This window comes from Balaenoptera musculus, chromosome 8 (genome assembly GCF_009873245.2).
Source record: "Balaenoptera musculus isolate JJ_BM4_2016_0621 chromosome 8, mBalMus1.pri.v3, whole genome shotgun sequence".
NCBI classification, from domain to species: Eukaryota; Metazoa; Chordata; class Mammalia; order Artiodactyla; family Balaenopteridae; genus Balaenoptera; species Balaenoptera musculus.
Window position 1 is genome coordinate 12451847 of NC_045792.1, and position 26820 is coordinate 12478666.

General features: G+C 36.3%; 1 protein-coding gene across 2 annotated transcripts in view; it reads right to left on the reverse strand.

Moving 5' to 3' along the window:
• Nucleotides 1-26820, reverse strand: part of ARHGEF12 (Rho guanine nucleotide exchange factor 12) — a 144491-nt gene that overhangs the window by 20656 nt on the left and 97015 nt on the right. For both annotated transcript variants that reach the window (XM_036861860.1, XM_036861859.1), the window contains 16 exons: nt 24992-25066; nt 22608-22700; nt 20921-21031; nt 20537-20635; nt 15220-15262; nt 14825-14930; nt 14259-14396; nt 13730-13762; nt 13300-13414; nt 12491-12596; nt 10779-10991; nt 5572-5704; nt 5234-5269; nt 4705-4859; nt 3212-3358; nt 2032-2117 (listed from right to left, as the gene is read on the reverse strand). In XM_036861860.1, the coding sequence (XP_036717755.1) occupies nt 2032-2117; nt 3212-3358; nt 4705-4859; nt 5234-5269; nt 5572-5704; nt 10779-10991; nt 12491-12596; nt 13300-13414; nt 13730-13762; nt 14259-14396; nt 14825-14930; nt 15220-15262; nt 20537-20635; nt 20921-21031; nt 22608-22700; nt 24992-25066 (1689 nt within the window). The remainder of the gene's footprint in view (nt 1-2031; nt 2118-3211; nt 3359-4704; nt 4860-5233; nt 5270-5571; nt 5705-10778; nt 10992-12490; nt 12597-13299; nt 13415-13729; nt 13763-14258; nt 14397-14824; nt 14931-15219; nt 15263-20536; nt 20636-20920; nt 21032-22607; nt 22701-24991; nt 25067-26820) is intronic.

Genomic DNA, 26820 nt, shown 5'->3' on the forward strand with positions numbered 1-26820 from the left:
ATACAAAGTGATATTTTAATAGGTTGCGCCAATGTTGTATTCTTATTCTATTATAAATGTAACACTCAACATATTTAGAGATGAGACTGGCAGCATTTTTGGTACGTTAGTCAATCCAGGTGCCACGCAATTACTAACAGCGGCTGGGTTTACAAAAGAAAATAACGCCCTGGCCTCAAGCAGTTTTACAGTGGTTTTACTAGCAGCATAAGTATATATAAGGTGACCTCAAGGGACCAATACTGGAAAAATATTCTCCAAAACTATTTTTTAAAAAATAGAGTAAACCTAGACACCTGTTTATGATTTTTGCTTTTAGTATTTCTGGCCAACACTTTGCCCTAAATTAACCCTTTGTACCTAGCAGCTACTAACCAAATTGGTTAGTCCATTCTGCTTTTCCTCAACATTTTATAGGCATATCACATTGGTCAAGAATACAATTCTTTTTGAATGTTCTAAAATAAATTTGTGGTCCCACTTTTAAGAGGTATCTCCACTTTATTTTACCATGTAGTAGATTTATGCAGTCCAAAGGACTGTGGTACGAGGACCAATGTACTTCTGTACCTTATTAATGATGAATCTCACTTGACACTTGGTGTTAAACATTATTTATACGAGATGCAAATTAAACTGCTTAGGAATCAAGATTGATATCGTTAAGTCCATATGACTTACAACTTTTTAAGCCAAACTTAACAAGAAAATTGATGCTACGTTATGTCATACTACTAATTTTCTGTTTCAAGTTGAGTAGGGTGCTGCCAAGGCAACAGAACTCAGAGATCAAGAAACAAAATGAGTCCCACCATCACAGAGTAGCCACAGAATAAGCTGGATTTTTCAAGGAAGTTAAGTCTCCTTAATAACAATGATGCCAGCGTGGGCCTAAGGAGAAAATGCTTTGGAAAGTTCAGTAAATGCAAGATGAGACTGGATTATGATTCCCTGATCTTGTTCTACGTGTCAAGTGGCTAGTGGCTAAGAAGAGCTCTACTAATAGATTAGTAGATTCTGAGTCACGGTCTCACCATCAATGAAAGGAGTAGGATCAAGATTGTTTTAGGCAACTTTCTAGTGTTTAATCATTGTAAAATTATCAATCATTGTAAAATTACCAAAAAGTTATCATTGTAAAATTACCAAAATCTTGTGACATTTCCTCAGTCTACATATTGAAGTAAATATCTGTTGGCATAGCTTAACAGTTCTTGTTCAACCAGTGTTAAAATTTTGAGAACTACATCACATATTTTACTATTATTCACAGCCTTAACTGTAGTACTTTCTTTAAATGTCTGGATCAAACCCACTTTCCCCCAGGAAGATTTTCTGTATGTTCCAGTTTAGGTCTCCTTGCTATCTATTCCCATAATAACCTGTATTCTCCCCTTTTTGTAACACTAATCACACTTGAAATAACTAACGACTGTTTTTTAATTTTTTTTTTCCCATTGACTATAAGCTCCACTAGGGCAGGAGCCATATGTGTTTTGACTGCTACTGCATCCCCAGTACCTAGAACAGTGCTTGGCACATAAGTATATATTATGGAGTATATACTGATAAAGAGTCAGCTGGAAAGATAAATACAATTTGACAAACAGCTACTATAGTCTCTGAACTCTTTCTTTGTACATAAGATTAAGTAATTTTCACTTTTCTACTTTTGTGATGGTAGTTCTGGATCTACAATTGTCTAATGTTTTACAGTACAATTCTGAGATTTTGACAACAGAAGATAGTTAAAATTCTACATCAGTTAAATTATTTTTTATCAATATCCATGTTACTCTACATTCTTTTAAACACAAAGAACTAGTATCTTTAATTTGATGAGAAAAGAGCATGTAGTTGATTGGGCACTTATTAGAAGAATAAGTAAGAATACGCAGTTGGACCCCTTTTCATCTTTACATTAGCTTTGCAAAATGGATGAGTTTGCATACTTGGGAAGGTTAGCAACTTAACCTTGAATCTGATCAAGTGTCTATGAAAAATTTTAAATTAAATAGCAAATCTCCTTACCCAAGTCAGCAAATCTTCCCCAATCTGATCAATAACAGATGTCTCATTCCTCTTTCGAACAGCCTTCATTTGCTCATTCAACCCAACTAAGGGAGAAAAAAAACAATGAAAAAAAATTAAGCATACATTCATTTCAGGCTGAGATACTGGTAGTACCACGAACCTAAATTTTCAAAAAAAAAGAGGATTTTCAGAGTAGTATAGCTACTTCTGATCGCCTTAAATATAAATCTGGACCCAATTCCTATACACCTAAATGTTTTGAGTTCTATCTGAAAAACAGTTGCCAAGGCATAAAACCATGTGGAAACTAGCACATTATACACAGTATAGGTGCATCAAATACGCATTTAACCTCAAGACTCCATCTATAACCAACCATGTTCATAAAAAACAAAGTTCAATTGTACAGGTGACTCCGCCCACTGTTCCTCTCAAAATATGTGTGTTCCCAGGCAATGGACATCATCATGCTTGAACGTGTCCGTGCACACTGGTGAGACGTAGGATCACCCACAAAGGAGCAAAAGGCAACCATTTGGCGGGAGGGTGTTGGTAGGTGGTGATGGCATCCTTGACGAAAGAAAGACTGAAAACTAAGGGTCCTGGAGAAACAGTGACTTAAAAAGAGAGGAACTGATACCACTGTCTACAAAAGTCCAGGATAACTACAACCAGGGAAAGCCAGCAAGACAGATGTTTTATGTATTCACTCAAGCATTCCAAGCAACCAAACAATAAAATCATTTAATTCCTGAAAATTTTCCCACCATGGGATTATATGCTGTATACTACTACTTACAAAATATATTTATACATATATTATTATATAGAATATATTTTTTAAAAACATATATATTGTAATCAATAGGGAATTTCCAAGGGTAATTTTAACTATTCATGTTTTTCATCTTAGGCACTGACTTTAGGCCCTAAGTCCTGTGTTAACACTTTGTATAAAAAAGGCTGATGGGGGGGGTGGGGTGGGGGTAAAGGGTTGGGGAGAAATTCAAACATCCAATCATTTCTTTATGTTATGCTCACATTTAGTTATATAATTTCAGGAAAGCTAACACATGGATACATTTATAAGATTTGACTGTTATGGTCCCTTTACATACTCACAATCTTTTATCTATTGGAAATGTTAGGGACAAAGATCAGAGTCAATTTCTCTTACTGTGAAGTTGAAGAATATCTTCTAAGTTTGAAAAAATTTTCCGTAGTTCTGAAGGTGACAGAATTCCTTCTCTGGAAACTCGCTGATAGAACACTTGATCTAGAACCTTCAATGTTCGAACATGAGCTCTTTCAGTGTAGAACAATTCTAAGCAGAAAAAAAGGAAATATAAAATGTTACCTTACTTAGAATGGGATCAAACATAGGCTTTAGCTGAAATTAAGTAGCAAATGAGTTATATAATAATTATTTATAGTTTTGAAAGGATATAGTATCTCTGAAGTCACTTCTTGATTACATGAAACTCTCCTGCATACTGGCTCTAAGAGCTATAAATACTGGCAAATGAAAAATATCATCAAAACTATTTTGTACTTAAAACTTAACAATGTATTCCAAAATCCATTGGTTGGTAGCACCAACCAATCACAACTACAGCATTAGAAAACTGTAAGCCCAAATAGCATATAGACTTTGAATTCAACCCTCTTCAGAAATAATAGCACTCTGTGTTACCTAATTTGCCTATAAACCCTTATTTCTGAGGCCAGACTTTATAGTCTCACTGTGTCTCAATGCTGCTAGAGACAGGAAGGATATTTATTCATATCACAGCCTAAAGACAGTAGCAGGTACACCTCTCTGTCACATATATGCTAGGATAAAATAAAGAACATGCACGAGGATAAAGGAAGACCAAGATTCTAGTTTTCTTCCGATCACTTATCAGCTGTATGATCTTGACTAACTCAACCACTCATCCGGAGCCTTAGCTTCCTCATTTACAATCTATGCATAAAAATAACTTAGCCTGAAAGTAAAGTGATGGGACAAATGTCTCAATGATTTTTCAAGTTTAAGATCTATAATGCTACGAATCTTAAATAACCTGAATGCTAAATACATTTTCCTTTTAAATTATCAATAAGAATCATACAATCATTTGCATTTTTAAGTTGGAAAGTTCACGGATCATCTATCTATTAGTTTAATTTCCTCTCTGTTCAAAACAAAAGGCTAGCAGATACTTCGAAGCAAACTCCAAGGCTCGGGGGTTGGTTTAACTCTAATAAAACTCAATATAGGGGCTTCCCTGGTGGCGCAGTGGTTGAGAATCTGCCTGCTAATGCAGGGGACACGGGTTCGAGCCCTGGTCTGGGAAGATCCCACATGCCACGGAGCAGCTGGGCCCGTGAGCCACAACTACTGAGCCTGCGCGTCTGGAGCCTGTGGCCCGCAACGGGAGGGGCCGCGATAGTGAAAGGCCCGCGCACCGCGATGAAGAGCGGTCCCCGCACCGCGATGAAGAGTGGCCCCCACTTGCCGTAACTAGAGAAAGCCCTCGGACGAACCGAAGACCCAACACAGCCAAAAATAAATAAATAAATAAATAAAGTAGCTATAAAAAAAAAAAAAAAAAAAATTAAAAAAAAAAAAAACAAAAAAAAACTCAATATATGTGAATAACAACAACAAAAACTAATTAAACTCACCATTAATTACCTCCTGTCTTTTGATCTCACAAGGCTTTAGTGCCAATAACACTTCTCGACTAACGAGCTGTTGCCAGTTGGGTGGATCTGTCTCTAAGTCATTTTCAAACTGTTCATCCTCACTTTGACTTTCTCCAAAAGCTATGCTGTCAAACCTAATGAAGAAAAAATAATGGATTCTATTTGAGGATATCACATGGACGATGGGAAATAGCACAAGTCTTTACACTACAGTAAATCAGTCATATTTCTGAAGTACTGCTTAGCACAGAGCCTGAAACATAATCCTCTCTCACAAAATAGCTTACATGTGTTATAAATACATCATCCTCTCCTAGAAAACAGCTTACTTGTGTTATAAATACCTCTATAAATATCTTTTAAATAATTGTGTTTATTAAGAAATTTCTTTTATACTATCTAACAGATTTGTGTACAGGGTTTCTTTTCCTTTAAAACTAGGACTTTGGGGAAAAAAGATATATTTCTTAAAATATGCCCTATTGAAAGCTACTTTAGGGATACTTACTTTCGAAAGGGCTTTGGTGTCCCATGTTCAGTCACCCTAAAATGACGGAGAACAGAGAGTCAACACAAAAACAAAACGGTAATCAAGAAATTTATGACAAAGATACTCAAAATTGTGTTAAACTACAGTGGCTGATAAATAATTCTGGATATTGCAATGATTTAGTATCAAATAAATTAAAAAACATTTCAGTACCTATCTAGTATTTACTACCAGTAAGTTCTACTTCTTCCCCCAAAAAACACATGGGGGAAAAAATGCTACAGAGTATAGGCATACTATACAGTGAAGAACTTTTAAGCAATGTCCTAAACGCCCCTAAGATACCACTGAATTACCTTTCCACTTCCCATTCCTCCTCCTGCACTTGGTCTAATGGAGGAGGTGGGAAGTCAAAGATGGTACTGGGAGTACGAGGTGTGCCATCTAAGGAGTCTCCAGATGCTGGCGTTTCTCCAACTTGCTTTGATCCTGAAAAGACACAAGTCAGACATTCACATGGTGTTACTAAAGACAATGATTAAAAAAAAAAAAAAGAGTTAGTAACCCAGAAAGTTTCAACCTCACCCATAGCCAAATTCTTACTTAAACAATTGCAGGTTAGCTAGAAACAAAATTCTAATATAAATTTTTTTTTTAAATATTTATTGAGCATCTACTAGGTACCAGGAATCCTTTTATTTATTTATTTTTTACAGATGAATGAAATGGATGGCTAAATGGGTTTTTATTTATTTATTTATTTATTTTTGGCTGTGCTGGGTCTTCGTTTCTGTGTGAGGGCTTTCTCTAGTTGTGGTGAGCGGGGGCCACTCCTCATCGCGGTGCGCGGGCCTTTCACTATCACGGCCTCTCTTTTTGCGGAGCACAGGCTCCAGACGCGCAGGCTCAGTAGCTGTGGCTCATGGGCCCAGTTGCTCCGCGGCATGTGGGATCTTCCCAGACCAGGGCTCGAACCCGTGTCCCCTGCATTGGCAGGCAGATTCTCAACCACTGCGCCACCAGGGAAGCCCCCTAATATAACATTTTTAAATGCACTAAAAAATAAACAGGAAAATCATTTTTAAGCAGGTTTTAAAAAATCAACATAAAATATGGCAACAACTCAGAAGGGCATATGATAAGGAGAAACATTCTCTTACTTTATCCTTTTTTACCCCCAGTGCCAATCTTTTTCATTCAAATTTTAGTTATTATGGGGGTCCACCTCCAAATAATAACCTCATACTTCTTTTTCTGGACTTATTATATTTAGGTAATATCTATCTCTTCTTCCTCTGAGGATTTTGCTCACTTATATGCCCCATCTTCACTTCCCTCCCCTTTTTCTTCCCACTGTTTAATAACTATATTATTATTCCTAGTTGGCTTATTTGTTATTCCCTAAGCTTAAATGATAGAATTATATATATATCTTTGTTCCAACAAGGCGTTAGTATCTTTTAATTCTCCTCTATGTCAAATTAGGTATTTAGTGTCCATATCCTTCTCTTTAATTATATTTCTTTCCTTTTACCTTTCATTTCTTTCAATTACATTTTTACTTGTATCATAAAGAGGATTTTTTTACATTTCCATTCTGATCTGCAGCCACAACTAAATATTCTGTGCTTTGCCCATTAGGTTGATTCTAAAAGTCTGAAAACATACAGTGTGCTTACATTATTATGACCATACACATATTGTAATACAACATACATATACATATTATTCATGCCAGGTTAAGAGGCATGTTAGTTAGGATTATGTTTTCTTTTCTACTGGTCCAATGATACAACTCTTAGCCCACTTGAAACAGAGTATTTATTACATTAAAGTCATATACTCCAACAATTACTTTAAGATTATGCCATTTTTAAATTTTGCTTCATGTTCAAATCATGACTTTCTTGAACAATTCTGTTCTTCTTAGCATTTCTAAATGCCCTTCTTTTATTGCTGTCAAAGTAATATAATTTTATCAAGTCACAAACTTTTTCATCTGTTACTATAAACTGCTTAATATCTCCTTTTCTCTTATCCCCTAGGTTCTTGTGTTCCAATCTGGAGCAGCTGCTCCCTTGGCCTGTGACACAACTATCATCCTAGAACTGCCCTTCACCACTTTCCTGGGTTGTTTCCACTGCTTCCTGGACCCCATGAGATTTTCTTTCTTAATTTTTCTCTCATTTTGCTGGAGTGTGTATATTAAATTATTTTCAAGGAAAGGGTGCATTTCAGTTAAACTCTGAATCCTGGAGTATCTGAAAATGTCTTTATATCTTTCTTCATATTTGATGGATAGTTTGGATGGATATAGAATTCTAAGTTCAATACCATTTTCTTTCAGCAAGTTGAAGGCATGGCTCCTTTGTATTCTAGCACCTAATGTTATGAGAAATGTGACACAGCATAATCTCCATTTTCTTTCTCTTGAAAGCTTTCAGGATTCTTTTTCTTTATCTCTGATGCACTGACATTTCCAAAGCTACTCTAGGCATAGGTCTTTTTTTAAAACATTATTATTCATTGTAGTTGGTTCCGGGTAAGCCCTTTCTGTTTGAAGACATGTATTCTTTTTCAGCCCTGGGAAGCTCTCTTCTATCATTTCTCTAACTGCCTCTCCTCCAATTCCTCTGCTGATGTTTTGTGAAAGAGAAGATGTTGAACCTCTGTGGTGGTTCTCTACGTAATTCTTGTCTCTCCAATTTCTATCTCTTGATATCTCTGATATAGATTCTGAAATATTTCCTTGACTTTATTTTTAGGGACTTCTTTTTTTTCTTCTTATTTAATTATTAGCAGCTGTGGTGGTCTGAAAATATGTCCACAAATTCTTTGTTACTCCTCCCTTCAGCAGTGGCACCTAATTTTTTTCTCCTTGAATGTGGGCTGGATTTAGTGACTTGCTTCTAACTTGCTGAAATAAGGGGGTATTATCCATACAGACTAAGTCATAAAGAAAAACACTGGGATTTCTTTCTTGCTCTCCTTTGGATCACTCTGGGAAAGTCAGCTACCACGTCAGGGAACACTCAAGCAGTCCTACGGAGAAGCCCATGTGGTGCGGAGCCGAGGCCTCCAGCAAGGAGCTCAGTCTTCCTGCCACCAGCCACCTGCGGAAGCACAGAAGAGGTCTCCTGGCCCCATTAGGCTTTCAGATGGCTGGCTGACATCCTGACTGCAGCATTATGAGCGACTTCAAGCCAGAACTGCCCAGCTAAGCTGCTCTTGAGTTCCTTACCCACCAAAAATGTGAGGTAGTAAATATTTTTTGTATTAAGCCATTCAGTTTTGGGGTAATTTATCACAAAGCAATTAATAACTAATAAAACAGTTATTATATGTAATAGTTACATTAAAACTTTTTGGTGTCTGCTCCTTTTTTATAACATCCTATTCTTGCTTTAGATATAATAACCTCTTTAATTTCTTCAAGAATACTATCTAATTTAGAGGTATTTTTATAAGTTCTTACTTATTACCTAAATTATTTTCTGCTAGTGGCAGTTTTTGTGTTTATTTTCTATTTTCTTTTTTATACCACTAATATGTTTGGCATTATATATTATCTTAGGTCTGGACTCTAATAACTTTTGCCAAAAGTGGGTAATGCTGTTCATATGTAAGAATAAAAGACTGGGCAGCTGACTTGGCTTTCCAGTCTGCTATGTGGAAGTAGGGCCATTTCAGCTGGAAGCTCCTCAGAGCAGGGTAAGCCCCTGGCATGCCTACTGTCATGCTCCAGGTCCCCTAAAGTGAGCTCCAGGGCACTAATACCATGGAGGACTTAACTCCCTATACAATTCACTCAACTTGTGTAACAAAGAGCATATTCATTTTCTTCTGACACAGGAATGATAGACTGCTTATATTCTACAATGTAAGGATCAGAAGCTGCTGACATAACTGTTTGGATTACAGACCTTCAATTAATTCATCATTTTCAGCTTTACTTCTTACTCATGTACTCCGTAACTTATGCCACCTCTGAGCCCAAAGTCTCTCCTGGGTTCTAATGGACAGACTGGCTCCCACCTTGGACTCCTTAAACGATCTACAGGCTCCGACTTCCTTTATGTTGTTTTATCCATCAAACCACTCTTGCCCACTTTCAATCTCCCCAAAATTTGTGGAAATCTCTTACTGAATGATAATATCTTTTCTTCCTCTACTTCTTTTCTCTTCATGATTTTTGTTTATTCATTACCTACCATGCTTTTATTTCAATGAGACATGAGAGCCATGAATTAATGCATTACTCAATCCAACATCTTCAGAATTCCATATAAGACAGAACCTCCAGACTTCTCTACAAATGTCACCCCTACTTCTTTGTCTTAAGTAAAAACTTTCCTATGCCATGGAAGGTAACCTTTTCTGCTACAGCCCTCTCAAACAGAGACTGATGTTTCGGTCATACACTGTGTACTGCAGGGTGGAGATGAGATAGAGACTCTTCTTTTTTCTCAGTACTACTTTTAGACTATTATCTTACCTTCTTATAAAAATCCCTTGCTCCACTGAGGCTCTCACTCTCTGAACAATATCACATGTTCTCCCCCTACCAACAACCATCTAGCAACACTGAACCTTTGGCTGCTGGCTCACAGTTTTCCTCTCTGTGCTACTATCACATGCAGTGATCTCAAAGTCTGTGTGTATAAAGGTATTCAAACCCTTGGTTCCTTGGTTCCTTACCCTCTTCATCTCTAGTAACCCCCTCTTTGTCACCTTGGTGACCACTCCCACAGATTTATCCTTGATCTTGTCATACCAGAAATTGAACTGCTTCCAAAATCACCAATATAGAGAGGCATTTCCTTCTCCAAATAAAACCACCTAATTCTTCCAGCTCACTTGCTTCAGAAACCCATTATAACAAATATGAAGGAATATGGTAATAAGCTCTTTTCTCTATTATCTACAATTACTTCCTATCTTTCTTTACTTTTCAAATCCCCTTGCCCTTCTCACTAAATCCTAATTCTCAGCTAATAACCTTGCCCTTCACATACACCCCACATATCATCACTTCTCTCCTTCTCAAAACTTTGTTCTATTGGATACATAGTCCATCTCCCGCATTTTCAACCTCTTCCTCTCAACTGGCTTCCCCTTAGCATTTAAAAAAAAAACAAAACAACCCTGGTAATCTCAGATTTTTTTTAAAAGTCTTCTTTAGATGCACCCCCCTCCCCGCATACACACATTTGCCTCTAACTTCTGACCAGTCCCCTCAACACTCCCCACGATTTGAAGTTTTTATTTGTATGACTTATCTTCCCAGAAGACTAAGCTGCATGGGGCAAGAATCTACGTATTATTGTATGCTAACATCTGGCACAGAGCTAATGACTGACAGAGAAGTCCATAAATATTTTTTGAATGGATAAGAACTCAAAATTACCATTCAGCACAGATTTGTCACTGGTTATAGAATATTAAAATATTAAAACTAAAACTGGCATTCAGTCTTGATTTAAATAATCTGCCACTCAATTTCTTAGTATAGTTGTTTTAAAATCCTGATACTTAGCTAAGTTGAACTACAGCATTAGCTCACCCATATCATTCTCTTTCCCTCCTTCCTGGGAAAGAGTGGCCCCTGAAACCGTGGAGGACATGGAATTGGCTGGCAGGTACCCAATGTCTGCTCCTTCACTTGCTAATCCACTCTGGCGCAACTTAGCAGAGTCCTGAGGTTCAGGACTCACAGATGAGGGTGTGGATATGTGCTTAGGGTGGCGCTGCTTCTGTAGTTCCATGGCTCTGCCAACTGAACGGAAAGCAATAGTTAATGATTCATGCTGCAAAGCAGCTTAAAAAAAAAAAAGATGATGAAAAGAATCTAGAAAAATGTCTGGAATATGGTGGGCCTAGAAAAATATAACATGAATTATTATACAGAGTGAGGGATAGATAGATAAACAGAGCAATAGATAGAGAGGAAGGGAGAGAAAGGAAAGAAAGGAAGAAAGAAAGAGAAGGAAGGAAGGAGGTAGGAAAGAGAGAGCAAGAGAGAGAGAGAAAAAAAGAGAGAGAGAAAAGAAAGAGAGAGAGAAAAGAAAGAGAGAGAGAGAAAAGAAAGCGAGAAAGAGAGAAAGGCAGGGGAAGGTGAAGGAGGACGAAGAGAAAAGGGTGGGAGATGGTAGAAGATGAGGGGGAGAGAGAAGAGGCAGAAGAAAAACGGTCATGAGAAAAGGAGCTGAGGAGGGCAACAGCGGGTGCGGGGAGAGGGGATGCCGAGAGCCAGAGATGGACACATACGAAGCTGTGTTCATTTGTAAGAGAGAAGACGAGGCCTTTTAGCTCTGTGAGCTCTTAGCAAGCCCCTAGCTGCTCCCTAACACTCACAAGCCCGTCATCACGACGTGCCTCAGAGACCACGCAGGGTAATCCCTAAGCTGCTCACATCAGTCACCGTGAGAAGCTAAAGACTCTCAGGTCACCATCCCCCATAGCCTGGCGCGTCTCACACAGCTCTGTACATCTCTAATCCTAAAATTCCTCCTTCCCTAATTCCTACAGTTCCTCTTCTGTATCCCTTGGAACTCATGGTCAGCATCTGTGAAACGCTCTGTTCTCCTCAACCTCTTCCCTAAAAATTTCCTTCACCTTCTCAGTGTTTCTCAGCAAGGGGCACCACTGGCGTTGTGAGTGAGAGTTCCTCATTGTGTGGGACATTCAGGTTCACTGTATCACAATACCCCCCCAACTCCAACCATGCCAGTATTTTCAAATGTGGTACCTGTCACCTTGAAGACCACTATATGAGCTAATTTCTCTCCCCGCAGCAGCAGGCCCGCCCCTACTTCTCCTGCGGCCCTCTCTAGGAGACTGCCTCTCCAGTAGGCCTGAGGGTGGAGGGACATCAGGAAATAAAACACAATGAAGAGGTGGAAAAACTGCAGAAGTATGGAGACAGTGAGTAACATATGTATAAAGAGGTAAAACAAAGTATGGTGGAGAAATCCATGCACATTTTGTTTTATAAATTTAACAATCAGAATTTGAATGCAAACAAAATCAGAACAGGTAAGTAGATTATGTTATGGACAACTAATGGAATACTCTACTGACATTAAATAAGATGTGTATGACAACTGTAAAGTCACACGGGGGTTTAGTTCAGAAGTGACATTGAATAGAAACAACAGAAGTTCAGTGGAAACATTCCTAGGACACCTTTCTCCAGCAACCCATTCTAGCTAAATGAGCCTAAATGTAAAGATGGCATGGAATGGTGGGAATGCAGCATTTTAAACTTCAACGTACTTGCACTGTTGTCATGACGGCTTGGTCTCCTTGGGGGTCCCAAGATGCTGGGGAATCCTCTTCGCTTCCCTTTTTCTTCGCCTTCCCTATCTTTCTTCATACTTTGCTAGAGTTGAGGTACAATCAGAAAGATAAGAGATACGTAACAGAGTAGACTTCTTTTGTTGCTTTTAAACAGAAACACATTCTAATGGTCAGTTGAAAGAAATTGGTTAAATGTAAATGAAAGACACACACACACACAGGGCACTCATTAGAGGCTGGCACACAGTACTATGTACACACCAAACTCAAGATGCCTTTTCAAACCCTTCAGAACTGACAATTTTGGAAAGTAAAAGGTAGGTTTATAGCACATTTACTGGGAGCCTGTTCTAAGTAATTCACTCATCTGTTGAACAATATTTACTAAGCTAATAATGTACGAAGGCACTATGCTAAAAGCTGGGGATACAATGAAGGAGGTCCTTATCTTCATCCAGATTTACAATCTAACAAAAATGAAACCAAAACATACATAATTACAAACACTGACAGGTACCATAAAAGACAAGTATAAGGCCAGAACAGTTAGGGACAGTCCTCTGTATAAACTACTAGTTTCACTTCTCACACTGTCTAATAAATTAGTTTGCATGGCTGGATTTCTCACTAGATTTTGAGTTTCTTGAGAACAGGGACCATATCTTATTCCTATTGGCATGCCTAGCACTAATTTGCTGAAAAAGTAAATACAAAGAAGGAAAGCACTGCAGTCAAATGTAAAGAAGCACGGAGACCTTAACACACTATTATTATTCTAGTCTTACCTTGATTTTTGGAAGGAATCCAATCCGACCTCGCTTGTGCTCCAAATTTCGAGGTTCTTTCACTTTTACTCCTAAATGCTTCATGTACATGAGAATAACATATTGCATTGTTGAACTGAGGGAGAAAGGATTAAGTAAAATAAGACTTCTGGGAAGGGATGGTGGGTAGAATAAAGATATCAAATGACTTCTAAAACCCCAAAGCTGAAATTCTTAGAATTCATCAAGTGAAAAATAAGGAGCTATCTATTCACTGTGAATAGTAAAGGATTCTACTCAAGATACTAGAATATTCGTCAAGTAAAATACAGGCCACCAGAGGGAGACAGTCTATATTTTTATGTTAAAAGAAAAAAAATCATAATTTAGGGCAGGAGACAAGATCGTTTCTTTTTTCCTTAAAATTCTAGGAAAAAAATAGTTATATTACCTCTTATCTTCTTCTACAGCCTGAGCAGTCATCCTAAAAATAAAAACATTTTAAAATGAAATATTAAAGTTTAATAAAAGAGTTGTTATTAAACTCAGATAACTGAAACAGCAGAACAGAGCCAAATGCTTTGGGACCCACCCCAAATCTCTGTCACCTGGAATAAAACATCAGAAAAATTCTAATCCCTGAAGGAACCATATGCTTTTCACACTCATGTCATCAACTGTAAATGTTTTATAGCAAGAAACATTTCCAAAGTCTGTGAATTGAAGCCAATATAAGTATTCAACCTGTTTTTGATCAGTTAGAAATTTTAGAGTTACTCATTTTACCAATACCAAGGAAAAGAAATACAAGAACGTCATCTAAAGCATCAGCATACATTTACAATTCCAGCTCCTCAAGTATTATGACAGAACAAACAGCTCCGCATAGACAACCTGACCCCCCTTCTAAGTTTGTTCACTTTAAGCACAGTTAGCATGTTAGTAGAGAGGGCCTTTCAACATGTATTTCTGTTACTTACAACACTTCTTCAATTTTGGCAACAATCTGCTCTGCACATGCCCGTTCCTTCTCCAGAGTTACCCGGTCCTTGTCTCTCTCTGCATCAATTTTAGTCAGTTCGCTTTCAGCCAAGGTCAGTCCCATGCTACGTTTCTGTCTAAAGGGAATAGGAGAAATTTCCTGAGGTAACCTAGAGAAAAACTATCTCCCTCTGGAGATGTTTCGTCAGAGTTTCCATAGCTGTGAATTTCTAGCAACAGGCAAAATGTCAGTTTTCTATTTGGGGGCCCATGCCACCTAGGACACTGGAGGAAGAAAATTCTAGAGGCAATCACTCAACAGAGCACATATCCTGAAGGACACACTTAGCACAGAGTACTAATACTAAGCACAATTCCTGACAGCGTAAGGATTGGGGACTATGCACTCTCAGTACCATGCCAACCTTTTGACTGCAGATGTGCGTTAGGTTTTAGTAACAGTGCGAAAAACGATATGCTAAGCCAAGGACTTAATGTATAACCTTTTCCTACCTAAAAAGAAAATTAATTCAGAACAACCGTATCAGCTTACCACCGAGCTTACCGAAAATCTTCCAAGTGCCTTTGAACTTCTGGGTGGACTCTTTCTTGCATAGTTTGGATATAGTGGCGATGTAGATCCTCAGGAATAAGCTCGGGTCTTCTTTTTTCTGCATAAATAGAAGAAGTCACCTGATCTAAGGCATATTTTTTGCATTATAACTGGCACTATTTGGTGCAAACTTAACTTGAAGTAAGACAAAGAGAAGTTCAACACATTTTATGTATTTCATCTCAGAATTCATCTTTCATTTACCCTTAAATGTATTATAGGCTTTTTTTCTGCTGTGATTCATATCACCTATTAGTCACCACGTAACAGATAGAAACCTTAGGGAGGAGCTGAGCTACGTATCTATAGAGATGTAATTCTCCAGCATATTGGTGCTCCAGACTTACCTAGATCTACTGATATTTCATCAGGAACAGAAACTTTCAGGTGCTAAAACAAAAATGCAAACAAAAAGTGAAATAGTACTAAGAGTTTTTCAGGATGCATATAAGGACTTACACAAAATAAAGAGATACAACTTGAATATCTATTTTTACAAGAATATTCATGTATAAGCTCATTTTTTAGGTTCCAACCATCTAAATTTCATAGCTCTGGAATGTTCTATTGTTAAACTTGAAAATAAGCCTTTTTCCCAAGGCTCATGTTATAAGGGAAACATCTACAATCGTTTTACTAGATGACTGAATGCTTCTGTGCCTTACTTATTCCTGTTGGCTTTAGTTTTCTAGAATGAATCAATATTGGCTTGGGCTTTCTAGAATCATTGGTTAAGATAATCAGTTATACATCATTTGAATCAATATAGGTAAAACCTCAACTATGTGTATATCATATGAAAAATTTACTCATATATAATGATGATTTTTATTTGCTGTATTTGATATACTCACACTACAGACCATGATATTCCCAAGCATTCTGCTATGTAAAGCTAAAGAATTCTCACAGTAATAGTCACACTCCCAATGAGAAAGTGTTGGATATCAATGTTGAGACTTTGGAGTCTTAAATCTCTAGTTCTTTCATGTGTAGTTCTTACTCTTGAACTAAGACGACTGTGTCATAATTTACTTCTTCTTAGCTAGGATTTGTTCACACAATAACTGCAGTTTTTGGTCCCATTACCAGATAATTATCTCCTGTTAATTTGGGAAATATCTTGGAAAAAAATTGTTTTGCATTTGGAGAAAATATATTAACTTCTTCATGTTTGTATTATACACCTACTTAAGTCATATCCTTCCAGAATTTAAACAATTAACATGAGACCTGAAGTTTTACATTTGAAAATAAGTCACTGCTAAAAATTATGAGATCTCTACTATTTATTTGAAGAACAGTGAAATGGATTTCAAAGCTTTCTCTTTAACTGAAGTTGCCATAAAGTAGCTCAAATCAACTTTCCTAAAAGTATTTCTAGCACAAATGCAAAAAAGTGTATATATGTTCATTTCTGTATGTGGGTATTTATATGAAATAAATATGACCTGTGGCATAAAAGAATAATTAGCAAATTAATCTATCAGGGTTCTTATACTTTCATTTTGATAAACTTATATAGATCATGAGCAGCAAAATATAAAGTTTTGACTTAGCATGGAGAAAGCACACTTAAGAAATGTGAAATTCAAATATACTGTCATTTCTTCATGAAAGAAAGCTATCTTAATAAATACATTGTGTAATATTTTAAACAATGGCAGTATAATCAGAACCCTAACTAATCCATTCAGTAAACTATCTGAGTGACCACTCTGCAAGGATCTATTCAGTGCTGGTGAAACAGCAATGAACAAACAGAACAAAAATATCTGCCCTGATGGAGCTTACACTTGGGGTAGAAGAGTAGGAATATAGACAAAAAATAAATAAAAAAAGAAAATATAAATTCTATGGACAAAAATACCATGGGAAAGGTGACAGAAAGTGGGGGGAGATGAAATTTTAAGTAAATTGGTCAGGGAAGGCTTCATTGAGAAGGTAATTGTATTCAGCTATGTGTAGGTGTACAGGTAACTTTGCAAAAAATACAAAGAAAATGGGGCAAGTGCTGGAGGAAGAAGTGGAGCCAAAATATTTCTATGTGAGTTTGTTTGTTTTAAGATAGGAGAACTAACCATGTCTGCATGCTAATATGAATGATTCAGTAGAAAACAAAAAAACTGATGATGCAGGAGAGAAGAATTGCTAGAATAACTAATCTTTAAGTAGGGATAAGAAAATACACTCTGGATAAAGAGGGGAAGAGGTGCCCTTAGATAAAAGCAGAACAATCCCTACATAGCATCAGGAGAGAGGGCAGAGCATATGGTATGAGAGAGGTAGGATGATATACCTGGTAGAAGTTATCTTCTGTATACTTTAAATTTCTCAAAGAAACAGCAAGGTCATCAGTTGAGAAAAGAACAGGAGAGGAAGTGATGGAGACTTCAAGAGAGAAAAGGTGTGAAACAGTCATCTAAGAGAAATGCAAATATGAAAGAACTAGGGACATGCAGCATGATTCTTCAAGAAGTATTAAGGGCTAACTGTTATTTACCCTATAGCAAGGCTAATAATAAAACATATTAGACCAGAAGCAAGAAGAACTACAATCCTGTAGCCTGTGGAACGAAAACCACATTCACAGAAAGACAGACAAAATGAAAAGGCAGAGGACTACGTACCAGATGAAGGAACAAGATAAAACCCCAGAAGAACAATTAAATTAAGTGGAGATAGGCAACCGACCAGAAAAAGAATTCAGAATAATGATAGTGAAGATGATCCAGGACCTCGGAAAAAGAATGGAGGCAAAGATCAAGAAGATGCAAGAAATGTTTAACAAAGACCTAGAAGAATTAAAGAACAAACACCTAGAAGAATTAAAGAACAAACAAACAGAGATGAACAACACAATAACTGAAATGAAAAATACACTAGAAGGAATCAATAGCAGAATAACTGAGGCAGAAGAATGGATAAGTGACCTGGAAGACAGAATGGTGGAATTCAATGCTGTGGAACAGAATAAAGAAAAAAGAATGAAAAGAAATGAAGACAGCCTAAGAGGCCTCTGGGACAACAATAAATGCACCAACATTCACATTATAGGGGTCCCAGAAGGAAAAGAGAGAGAGAAAGGACCCGAGAAAATATTTGAAGAGATTATAGTCAAAAACTTCCCTAACATGGGAAAGGAAATAGCCACCCAAGTCCAGGAAGCTCAGAGAGTCCCAGGCAGGATAAACACAAGGAGAAACACGCCGAGACACATAGTAATCAAACTGGCAAAAATAAAGACAAGGAAAAATTATTAAAAGCAACAAAGGAAAAACAACAAATAACACACAGGGGAACTCCCATAAGGTTAAGAACTGATTTCTCAGCAGAAACTCTACAAGCCAGAAGGGAGTGGCACGATATATTGAAAGTGATGAAAGGGAAGAACCTACAACCAAGATTACTCTACCCTGCAAGGATCTCATTCAGATTTGACGGAGAAATCAAAAGCTTTACAGACAAGCAAAAGCTAAGAGAATTCAGCACCACCAAACCAGCTCTACGACAAATGCTAAAGGAACTTCTCTAAGTGGGAAACACAAGAGAAGAAAAGGACCTACAAAAACAAACCCAAAACAATTAAGAAAATGGTAATAGGAACATACATGTCGATAATTACCTTAAATGTGAATGGATTAAATGCTCCAACCAAAAAACACAGGCTCACTGAATGGATACAAAAAGAAGACCCATATATATGCTGTCTACAAGAGACCCACTTCAGACCTAGGGACACATACAGACTGAAAGTGAGGGGATGGAAAAAGATTTTCCATGCAAATGGAAATCAAAAGAAAGCTGGAGTGGCAATACTCATATCAGATAAAATACACTTTACAATAAAGAATGTTATAAGAGACAAGGAAGGACACCACATAATGATCAAGGGATCAATCCAAGAAGAAGATATAACAATTATAAATATATATGCACATAGGAGCACCTCAATACTTAAGGCAAATGCTAGCAGCTATAAAAGAGGAAATCGACAGTAACACAATAATAGTGGGGGACTTTTAACAGCTCACTTACACCAATGGACAGATCATCCAGACAGAAAATTAATAAGGAAACACAAGCTTTAAATGACACAATAGACCAGATAGATTTAATTGATATTTATAGAACATTCCAGCTGAAAAGAGCAGATTACACTTTCTTCTCAAGTGCACATGGAACATTTTCCAGGACAGATTACATCTTGGGTCACAAATCAAGCCTCAGTAAATTTAGGAAAATTGAAATCATATCTAGCATCTTTTCCAACCACAACGCTATGAGATTAGAAATAAATTACAGGGAAAAAAACGTAAAAGACACGAACACATGGAGGCTAAACAATACGTTACTAAATAACCAAGAGATCACTGAAGAAATCAAAGAGGAAATCAAAAAATACCTATAGAGACAAATGACAACAAAAATACAACAATCCAAAACCTATGGGATACAGCAAAAGCAGTTCTAAGTGGGAAGTTTATAGCAATACAATCCTACCTCAAGAAATAAGAAAAATCTCAAATAAACAATCTAAACTTACACCTAAAGGAACTAGAGAAAGAAGAACAAACAAAACCCAAAGTTAGTAGAAGGAAAGAAATCATAAAGATCAGAGCAGAAATAAATGAAATAGAAACAAAGAAAACAATAGCAAAGATCAGTAAGACTAAAAGCTGGTTCTTTGAGAAGATAAACAAAATTGATAAACCTTTAGCCAGCCTCATCAAGAAAAAGAGGGAGAGGACTCAAATCAATAAAATTAGAAATGAAAAAGGAGAAGTTATAACAGACACCTCAGAAATACACAGCATCATAGAGACTCCTACAGGCAACTCTATGCCAATAAAAGGGACAACCTGGAAGAAGTGGACAAATTCTTAGAAAGGTATAACCTTCCAAGACTGAACCAGAAAGAAACAGAAAATATGAACAGACCAATCACAAGTAATGAAATTAAAACTGTGATTAAATATCTCCCAACAAACAAAAGCCCAGGACCAGATGGCTTCACAGGCGAATTCTATCAAACATTTAGAGAAGAGCTAACACCCATCCTTCTCTAACTCTTCCAAATAATTGCAGAGGAAGGAACACTCACAAACTCATTCTACGAGGCCACCATCACCCTGATACCAAAACCAGATACTACAAAAAAAGAAAATTACAGAAAAAACAAAAACAAAAACATATTAGTTTAAAAACCTTACTAAGATTTCTATTGGTAAAATTACTATTATCTATTATCATTTATACTAGTAAGATCTTTTCCACCATTTTTCAGTTAAACTTGTGCCTCCAAACTTCAAAGAGGCCAACCAGAGTTCAATTATACAAGTATTCCCCTTTCGATCCTAATATATATATATATATATGTATATCATTTATGTTCTCTTTTTCACTCCCTCATCCTAAATATGCACATGTATAAACCCAAATATACATATATATCCCTTAAAACCTACTGTGAGAATTCATATGCCTACAACTAACTTAGAAATGATAAACAAAATTATAGTCAAGAATAATCAGTAATTGAGATATAATACAGATGTCAGAAAGCACAGTGAAGTCCAAAAACATGGGAGGGAAGACTAGAAGTAGGAGGCCAATACTTCAATGTACTAAAGCAAAGATTATAATATTAACTTGGTAACTTACTGCAGATCGATCCAGGAAGAACTGATGAAACTCAAGGAAGACACGACGAGTCTCCTTGGAATTGGTCTGTTTATACAGGTCTGAATAGAGATAACAGAGCTGTAGTAGAGAAAGAAATGGGGGAGAAATCATGAAAAATGTAATCTGCTAGATCCTCATTGAGTAGGAATGCCTTGAACAAGTAGGTCACCATAAACAATGTAGTTATTACCATATAACCAAGTCTTATAAAAAATAAATTAGTAACATTTTAATCATCTTTCATATCTAATATGTTTAGAAAACTGAAAGAAGTCCATCCACTCATCTTGCTGAAGTGAAAAGTTTTATGGTATATGAATCAATGTAAGAACTCTGAATTGGTGAAATCATAAAATATATTACCAATGTTGCAGGGTCAAACTGTGAAACTACATGGTGTAAGAAAACAGCCAAGTGAGCAGGGCGAGATTTTAGCAGTTCAATGCTCTGGAAACAGCTGCACTGCCCATTGATCTAGAAAAGGAAGTAATTATACATCAATAATGACAATATATAACTGCAAAATGTAACGTCAGCTCAATTAAACGTAACTATCCAAATTTCACTTTAACCTACCCTAAAAAAATTCAAGATTTAAAAAAATTTCACTAGAATTTATTAGCAACACAGGCTATGGAATCTCCTCCTCTGAAAATAATCTCTTGGGAATAGGCTGGAGGGAAGACCTTCCTGGGAGAATAAAAGTCCAGAAGATGATTATCAAAGAGCTCACATGTCTACAAATCAGTATGCAAAAAATCAGGCTAATAACCCTTCTAAAAATGTAATGGAAGGCTTTTTGCCTAATAACAAAATAGCTGTCTTCCTTTCGAGCTAATTGTAGAAATGGTGGTAGGAAAGGGAGCTGTATGATTTTAAATAAGACAACTCCTAGAATACTTGTATATTCCCAAACTACACTGAACACAGAAAACAGCAATAGTTAAACTTAAGGTAACCTAGAATCACATAAGTTAATCTAAACAAATAATACCAATTCTATACAATCTCTTTCAGAAAATACAAGAGGAGTAACACTTCTCAACTCATTCTAAGAGTTCAGCATTACCCAACTATCAAAACCGAAGACATTATAAAAAAAAAAAACAACTACAGACTAATATCCTCCATAAACCCAGATGCAAAAATCCTCAGCAAAATAATAGTTAATTGAATCCAACATTATTATGAAAAGGAAAATACATTATGACCAACTGCGGTTTATCCCAGGAATGCAAAGCTGCTTCAAAATGCTAATAATATCAATTAATGTAATTTACCATATTGAGACTAAATTTAAAAAAACAACATATGATCACCTCAGTCATTCAACAAAAGTCAACATCCATTCATGATAAAAACTCCTATCAAACTAGGAATAGAAGGAAACTTTCTCAGTTAAAAAAAAAAGTATCTACAAAAAAACCTATAGCTAACATCATACTTAATAATAAACGACTGAATGCTTTCTTCCTAAGATCAGGAATAAGACAAGGATGTCTTGTCTCACCACACCGATTCAACCTCATACTGGAAATCCTAACTAGTACAATAAAGGTAAGAGCAAGAAATAAAAGATAAACAGATTGGAAACAAGGAAATAAAAATTGTCTCTGTTCGTGGTTGTCTATGTAGAAAATCCTAAAAAGTTACTTTAAAAAGCTCTTAGAAGTAGTGAGTTTAATAACAAGATGATGGGATACAAGGACAAGAATAAAGCCAATCATATTCCTATATACCATCAATAAACAACTGGAATTTGAAATTTTTTTAAAAATTTATAATAACATACCCCTCCCCCAAGATGAGAGAGATACTTAGGTATAAATCAATGACTTCTTATCAGCTTCAAAAGCAAAGCCATTTGTATTGGTCAAAGCTAAAATAAGCAATTAACCTGGGCAATTAGCCAATTAATTAATCTTAGTTCTAAGATTTTAGCTTCAAATCTTTATAAGTATAATTTCAGTCTCCAGAAAGTGTTCATTTTTGCAAGAAATCAAACATCTCAGAAAATTAATAATTTGTTTTTTAGAAAAAAAGTCATCACCTGTTCATGTTCAGTACCAAAGTCATCATCCTCTGCTCCAATAATATGAGGTGCTATACGGGTAGAGGGACTCCCAATAAGTGATTGAGTGTCCTGGTAACATTCAGAGAAAAGGAACAGAAAAATTATCTGGTGGTCAATTTCAGAGACAGGATAAAGCCAAACCATCAAAAAGACATGGTTCACTAAACTGACTGGATTTCTTTTTATTTATTTTCTTTAGATACTTTATTTTCAAAGTGGTTCTCAAATTTTCCAGTGTTGATTGTTTCTTGGGGGCGGGGGGCAGGGGAGAACATTTCTTGGGGGCGGGGGGCGGCGAGAAATAATAAACACCCTTTGCTTACTACACCGTTGGTTATCTGATTCTAATCCCTCTCTGTATACTTCATTTATTATTTCATACATATCTAGACCTTGTTACAGAAAGAAATAAAGCTGGCTTACATAAATAGTTAACAATTTTAAAAAGTTAGATTAAAAGTGAATGAAGACAACAGGACAAAGGAAAAATGAGAATAGAAGTAAGTTTAGCAGAGAGGTTAATACAAAAATTTGTATTAAGGTCATATAATTGAAAGCTGTCACTGAACCTTAATTATTTCATTTAAAGTTCATTTTCATAAGTACATAATGCAGGGTTTTCAATCCCGGTACTGTTGACATTTTGGGCCAGATAATTCTTTGTTGTGGAAGCTGTCATATGCATTGTAAAATGTGTAGCAGCATCCTTGGCTTCTCCCCACCCACTAGATGCCAGGAGCAGCCTCGAGTCATGACAATCAAAAATGTTTCCAGACATTGCCAAATGTCCCCCAAGGGACAAAATCACTCCTAGTTGAAAAGCACTGCCATAATGCAATAAAATGTTCAAGTAATCACACAAACACTGCTATAGAAACAATGACAAGACTGTAAAAATAAATTGTAGGTCGGCAGATCTCACTCCCGTGCAATAGCTCATCCATGTGTCAATTCACTTACAAATTTGGATTTCACATGAAAAAGGCAGTGGTGGAACATTACTGCATAGTGCAAAAAATATGGGATATTTGAATACTACGAACACTGAAATCAGAGACCACACAGTATTAAGAGAAATAGAAAATTTGGAACAAATACGAAAAAAATGAGTTTGGCTTAAATATGACAGCAGTTGAATGCTGTACGATCTGGATTTGAGCAAAGAGAGTGAGGCTATAGTGATTTGGGAGTTATCTGCACAGTAGTTACAGTTGAAACTATATACATGGACCAACAAGTTATAAATTAAGTGAATAATACATAGCTGTAGTTTTTCTTCCTTAAGTGTGTTGCAACTCTATGTATTTGCATTTCCTGAACTTGATTCCGCCTTTCTTACTCTTGTTTTTTAAACCACAAGCCTTTAATAATTTTTTTTAAAAATCAGGTGAAACAACAGAAATTTGTGTATAGTGTCAGTGAGACAACTCTTTGTCTTTGTCTTTGTTAATTTTGATGTGATGCTTCTGATTTTTCAACAGTCCTTATGTTGCTAATAATAGATGAATCACAATATGCTGTTACATCTTTTACTATAAAACTTTACACAAGTCCTAATTAAAAAATAAAATCAGAATGCTAAAAGTATTCAATTAAGAATATGCAAGATCTAGCAATTCCATTTCTGAGTATACACCCAAAAGAACTGAAAGGAAGAACTTGAACAGATATTTATTTGTACATCCATGTTCAGAGTAACATTATTCACAACAGCCAAAAGGTGGAAACAACCCAAGTGTTCACTGATGAATGAATGGATAAACAAAATGTGGTATATACACAAAATGGATTATTATTCAGCCTTAAAAAGGAAGGAAATTCTGATACATGCTAAATCACTGATGAACACTGAAGACATTATGTTTAGTGAAATAAGCTGGTCACAAAAGGACACATATTGTATGATTCTACTTTTATGTGGTTCCTAGTCAAATTCAAAGAGACAGAAAGTAGAATGATGGTTGCCAGGAGCTGAACGGAGAGGATAATGGGGAGTTAGTGTTTAGTGGACACCAAGTTTCAGTTGGGAAAGATGAAAAAGTTCTAGAGATAGATGTGGTGATGGCTGCACAATGATGTGAATGTAACAATGCCAATGAACTTAAAAAAGGTTAAAATAGTATATTTTATGATATGTGCACTTTACTGTAAAAAAAATTTAACCACCTAATATTACTATGGAGTAGCTCTCCATTTATCAAATCTTTATTAAGTTCCTTTAATAAGTTTAAGTTTTTGCTCCAAAATATATATACACACACACACACACACACACACACACACAAATATCAGATATGTCTGTCACTTAAGTATAAGGAAAGCTAAAGAAAACACTACCATTTCATGGAGTTCATACTCACAGTGTCCTGAATTACTTCACTTTTCTCTGGGTTTTCCTCTAGATAAATCCTCTCTTTCAGGCCACTCTTGGGACTCTAATGAGAAAAAAAAAAAGACATTAATTTCATTTCGATAGGCTCACCAAAGGAGATAAAGAAAAACTGTGTGAAAGAATAATGTTCTGAATTCATATTTGTGTTTGAAACTACTGAATATCTTTCATATAATAACTTGGCTCTGCTACTTTTTACCTGACTTCGGCAAGTCACTTATTCTCTTAGCTTTCTAGTTTTATGTTGAAAAAACAATACAGAATAGTTTTATTTCATCTTTAGGCCTGATGGTTAATTTCTATCAAATAACTCTAACCAGATGTATTATATACCACAAATTCATTTTGTCAGGGCTTCCCTGGTGGCACAGTGGTTAAGAATCCACCTGCCAATGCAGGGGACACAGGTTCGAGCCCTGGTCTGGGAAGATCCCACATGCCGCGGAGCAACTAAGCCCGTGTGCCACAACTGCTGAGCCCGTGAGCCACAACTACTGAAGACCGCATGCCTAGAGCCCGTGCTCCGCAACAAGAGAAGCCACTGCAATGAGAAGCCCACACACCACAACGAAGAGGAGCCCCCACTTGCCACAACTAGAGAAAACCCGTGTGCAGCAACGAAGACCCAACGCAGCCAAAAAAAATTATTTATGTCAAAATCAAACTCTATCTTTATCCATTTCCTCTAAACCTCTCTGCCCCAAACTATTCTTTCTAACCAAGTTAAAAGCATTTTGGTCTATTTATATGAATGAAAATAAGCTTCTATTTTTCCGTTACTACCTCATGTAAACTGATTTACGGATTTTTATAAACTTTACATGGTATGTTTGGGATGACCTAATGTAAAATACAAACTACATGATACACAGAACTTCAATTTTGGGGGGATGAAGAACACCCGAAGCAATTCTTCAGAGCAGCTGAAAATGAGATACAAGAGATTTTTGTGTGAATGCCTATACGGAAGATATATGCTACCTATACATATGCCTAGATACCACAAGATAGAGAAAACAGTAGTTTCAAATATAAGCCCCACCTGGGGGAAATGGATGACTCTGGGTCAAGAGGTATAAAAGATAAAGCGAGAATAATTTTGTCACACCAAAATGAAAGAAAGCTATGTTACTGGGGAGTCATGTCAAAAGAACACAGAAGACAAATTGAGGGGACTACCACCGGCCCAAAAAAAGGGACAATTTAATAAGTATCAAAAAGAATAATGACTGCAATGGACTGAAATGCAATAAGCAAATATCTTAAAAATCTATAAATTCAAAATATTACACAGGTACACACATGTGCACACATGTGGGCACACATCCCACATTAGTGACCTTTGGAGTATGTTAGGGCACCAACTCTTCTGAAAACACATACATAAAGGAAAAATCAAATGTTTATATATAAGATATTTTAGGGCAACTTAAAACTAGTAAGGGAAAATTCTTCTTTATAAAATAATTCCATCTAATAATACAGAATGAATGACAATATTATATTATCATTTTGAAACCTCTAATTAAATAATGGATGCAGGCATTTTGCTATCAATGGCAGGTAAAAACATTAGATAAAAGCTTAATGTAGAAATTTATAATGAAGGAATCATGCTGACATCATCTGAACACCTTATACAAACTTAACAATCACAACCAGACATTCTCCTCCTGATGTAATATAATAGGATATACCCAGTACCACCCATGAATTGTTCTTGCCAAACAACAACTCTCAAATGTTAATCTGTTCAAGACTCTAGATCTTACTACCAATTTTCAGCAAATATATACT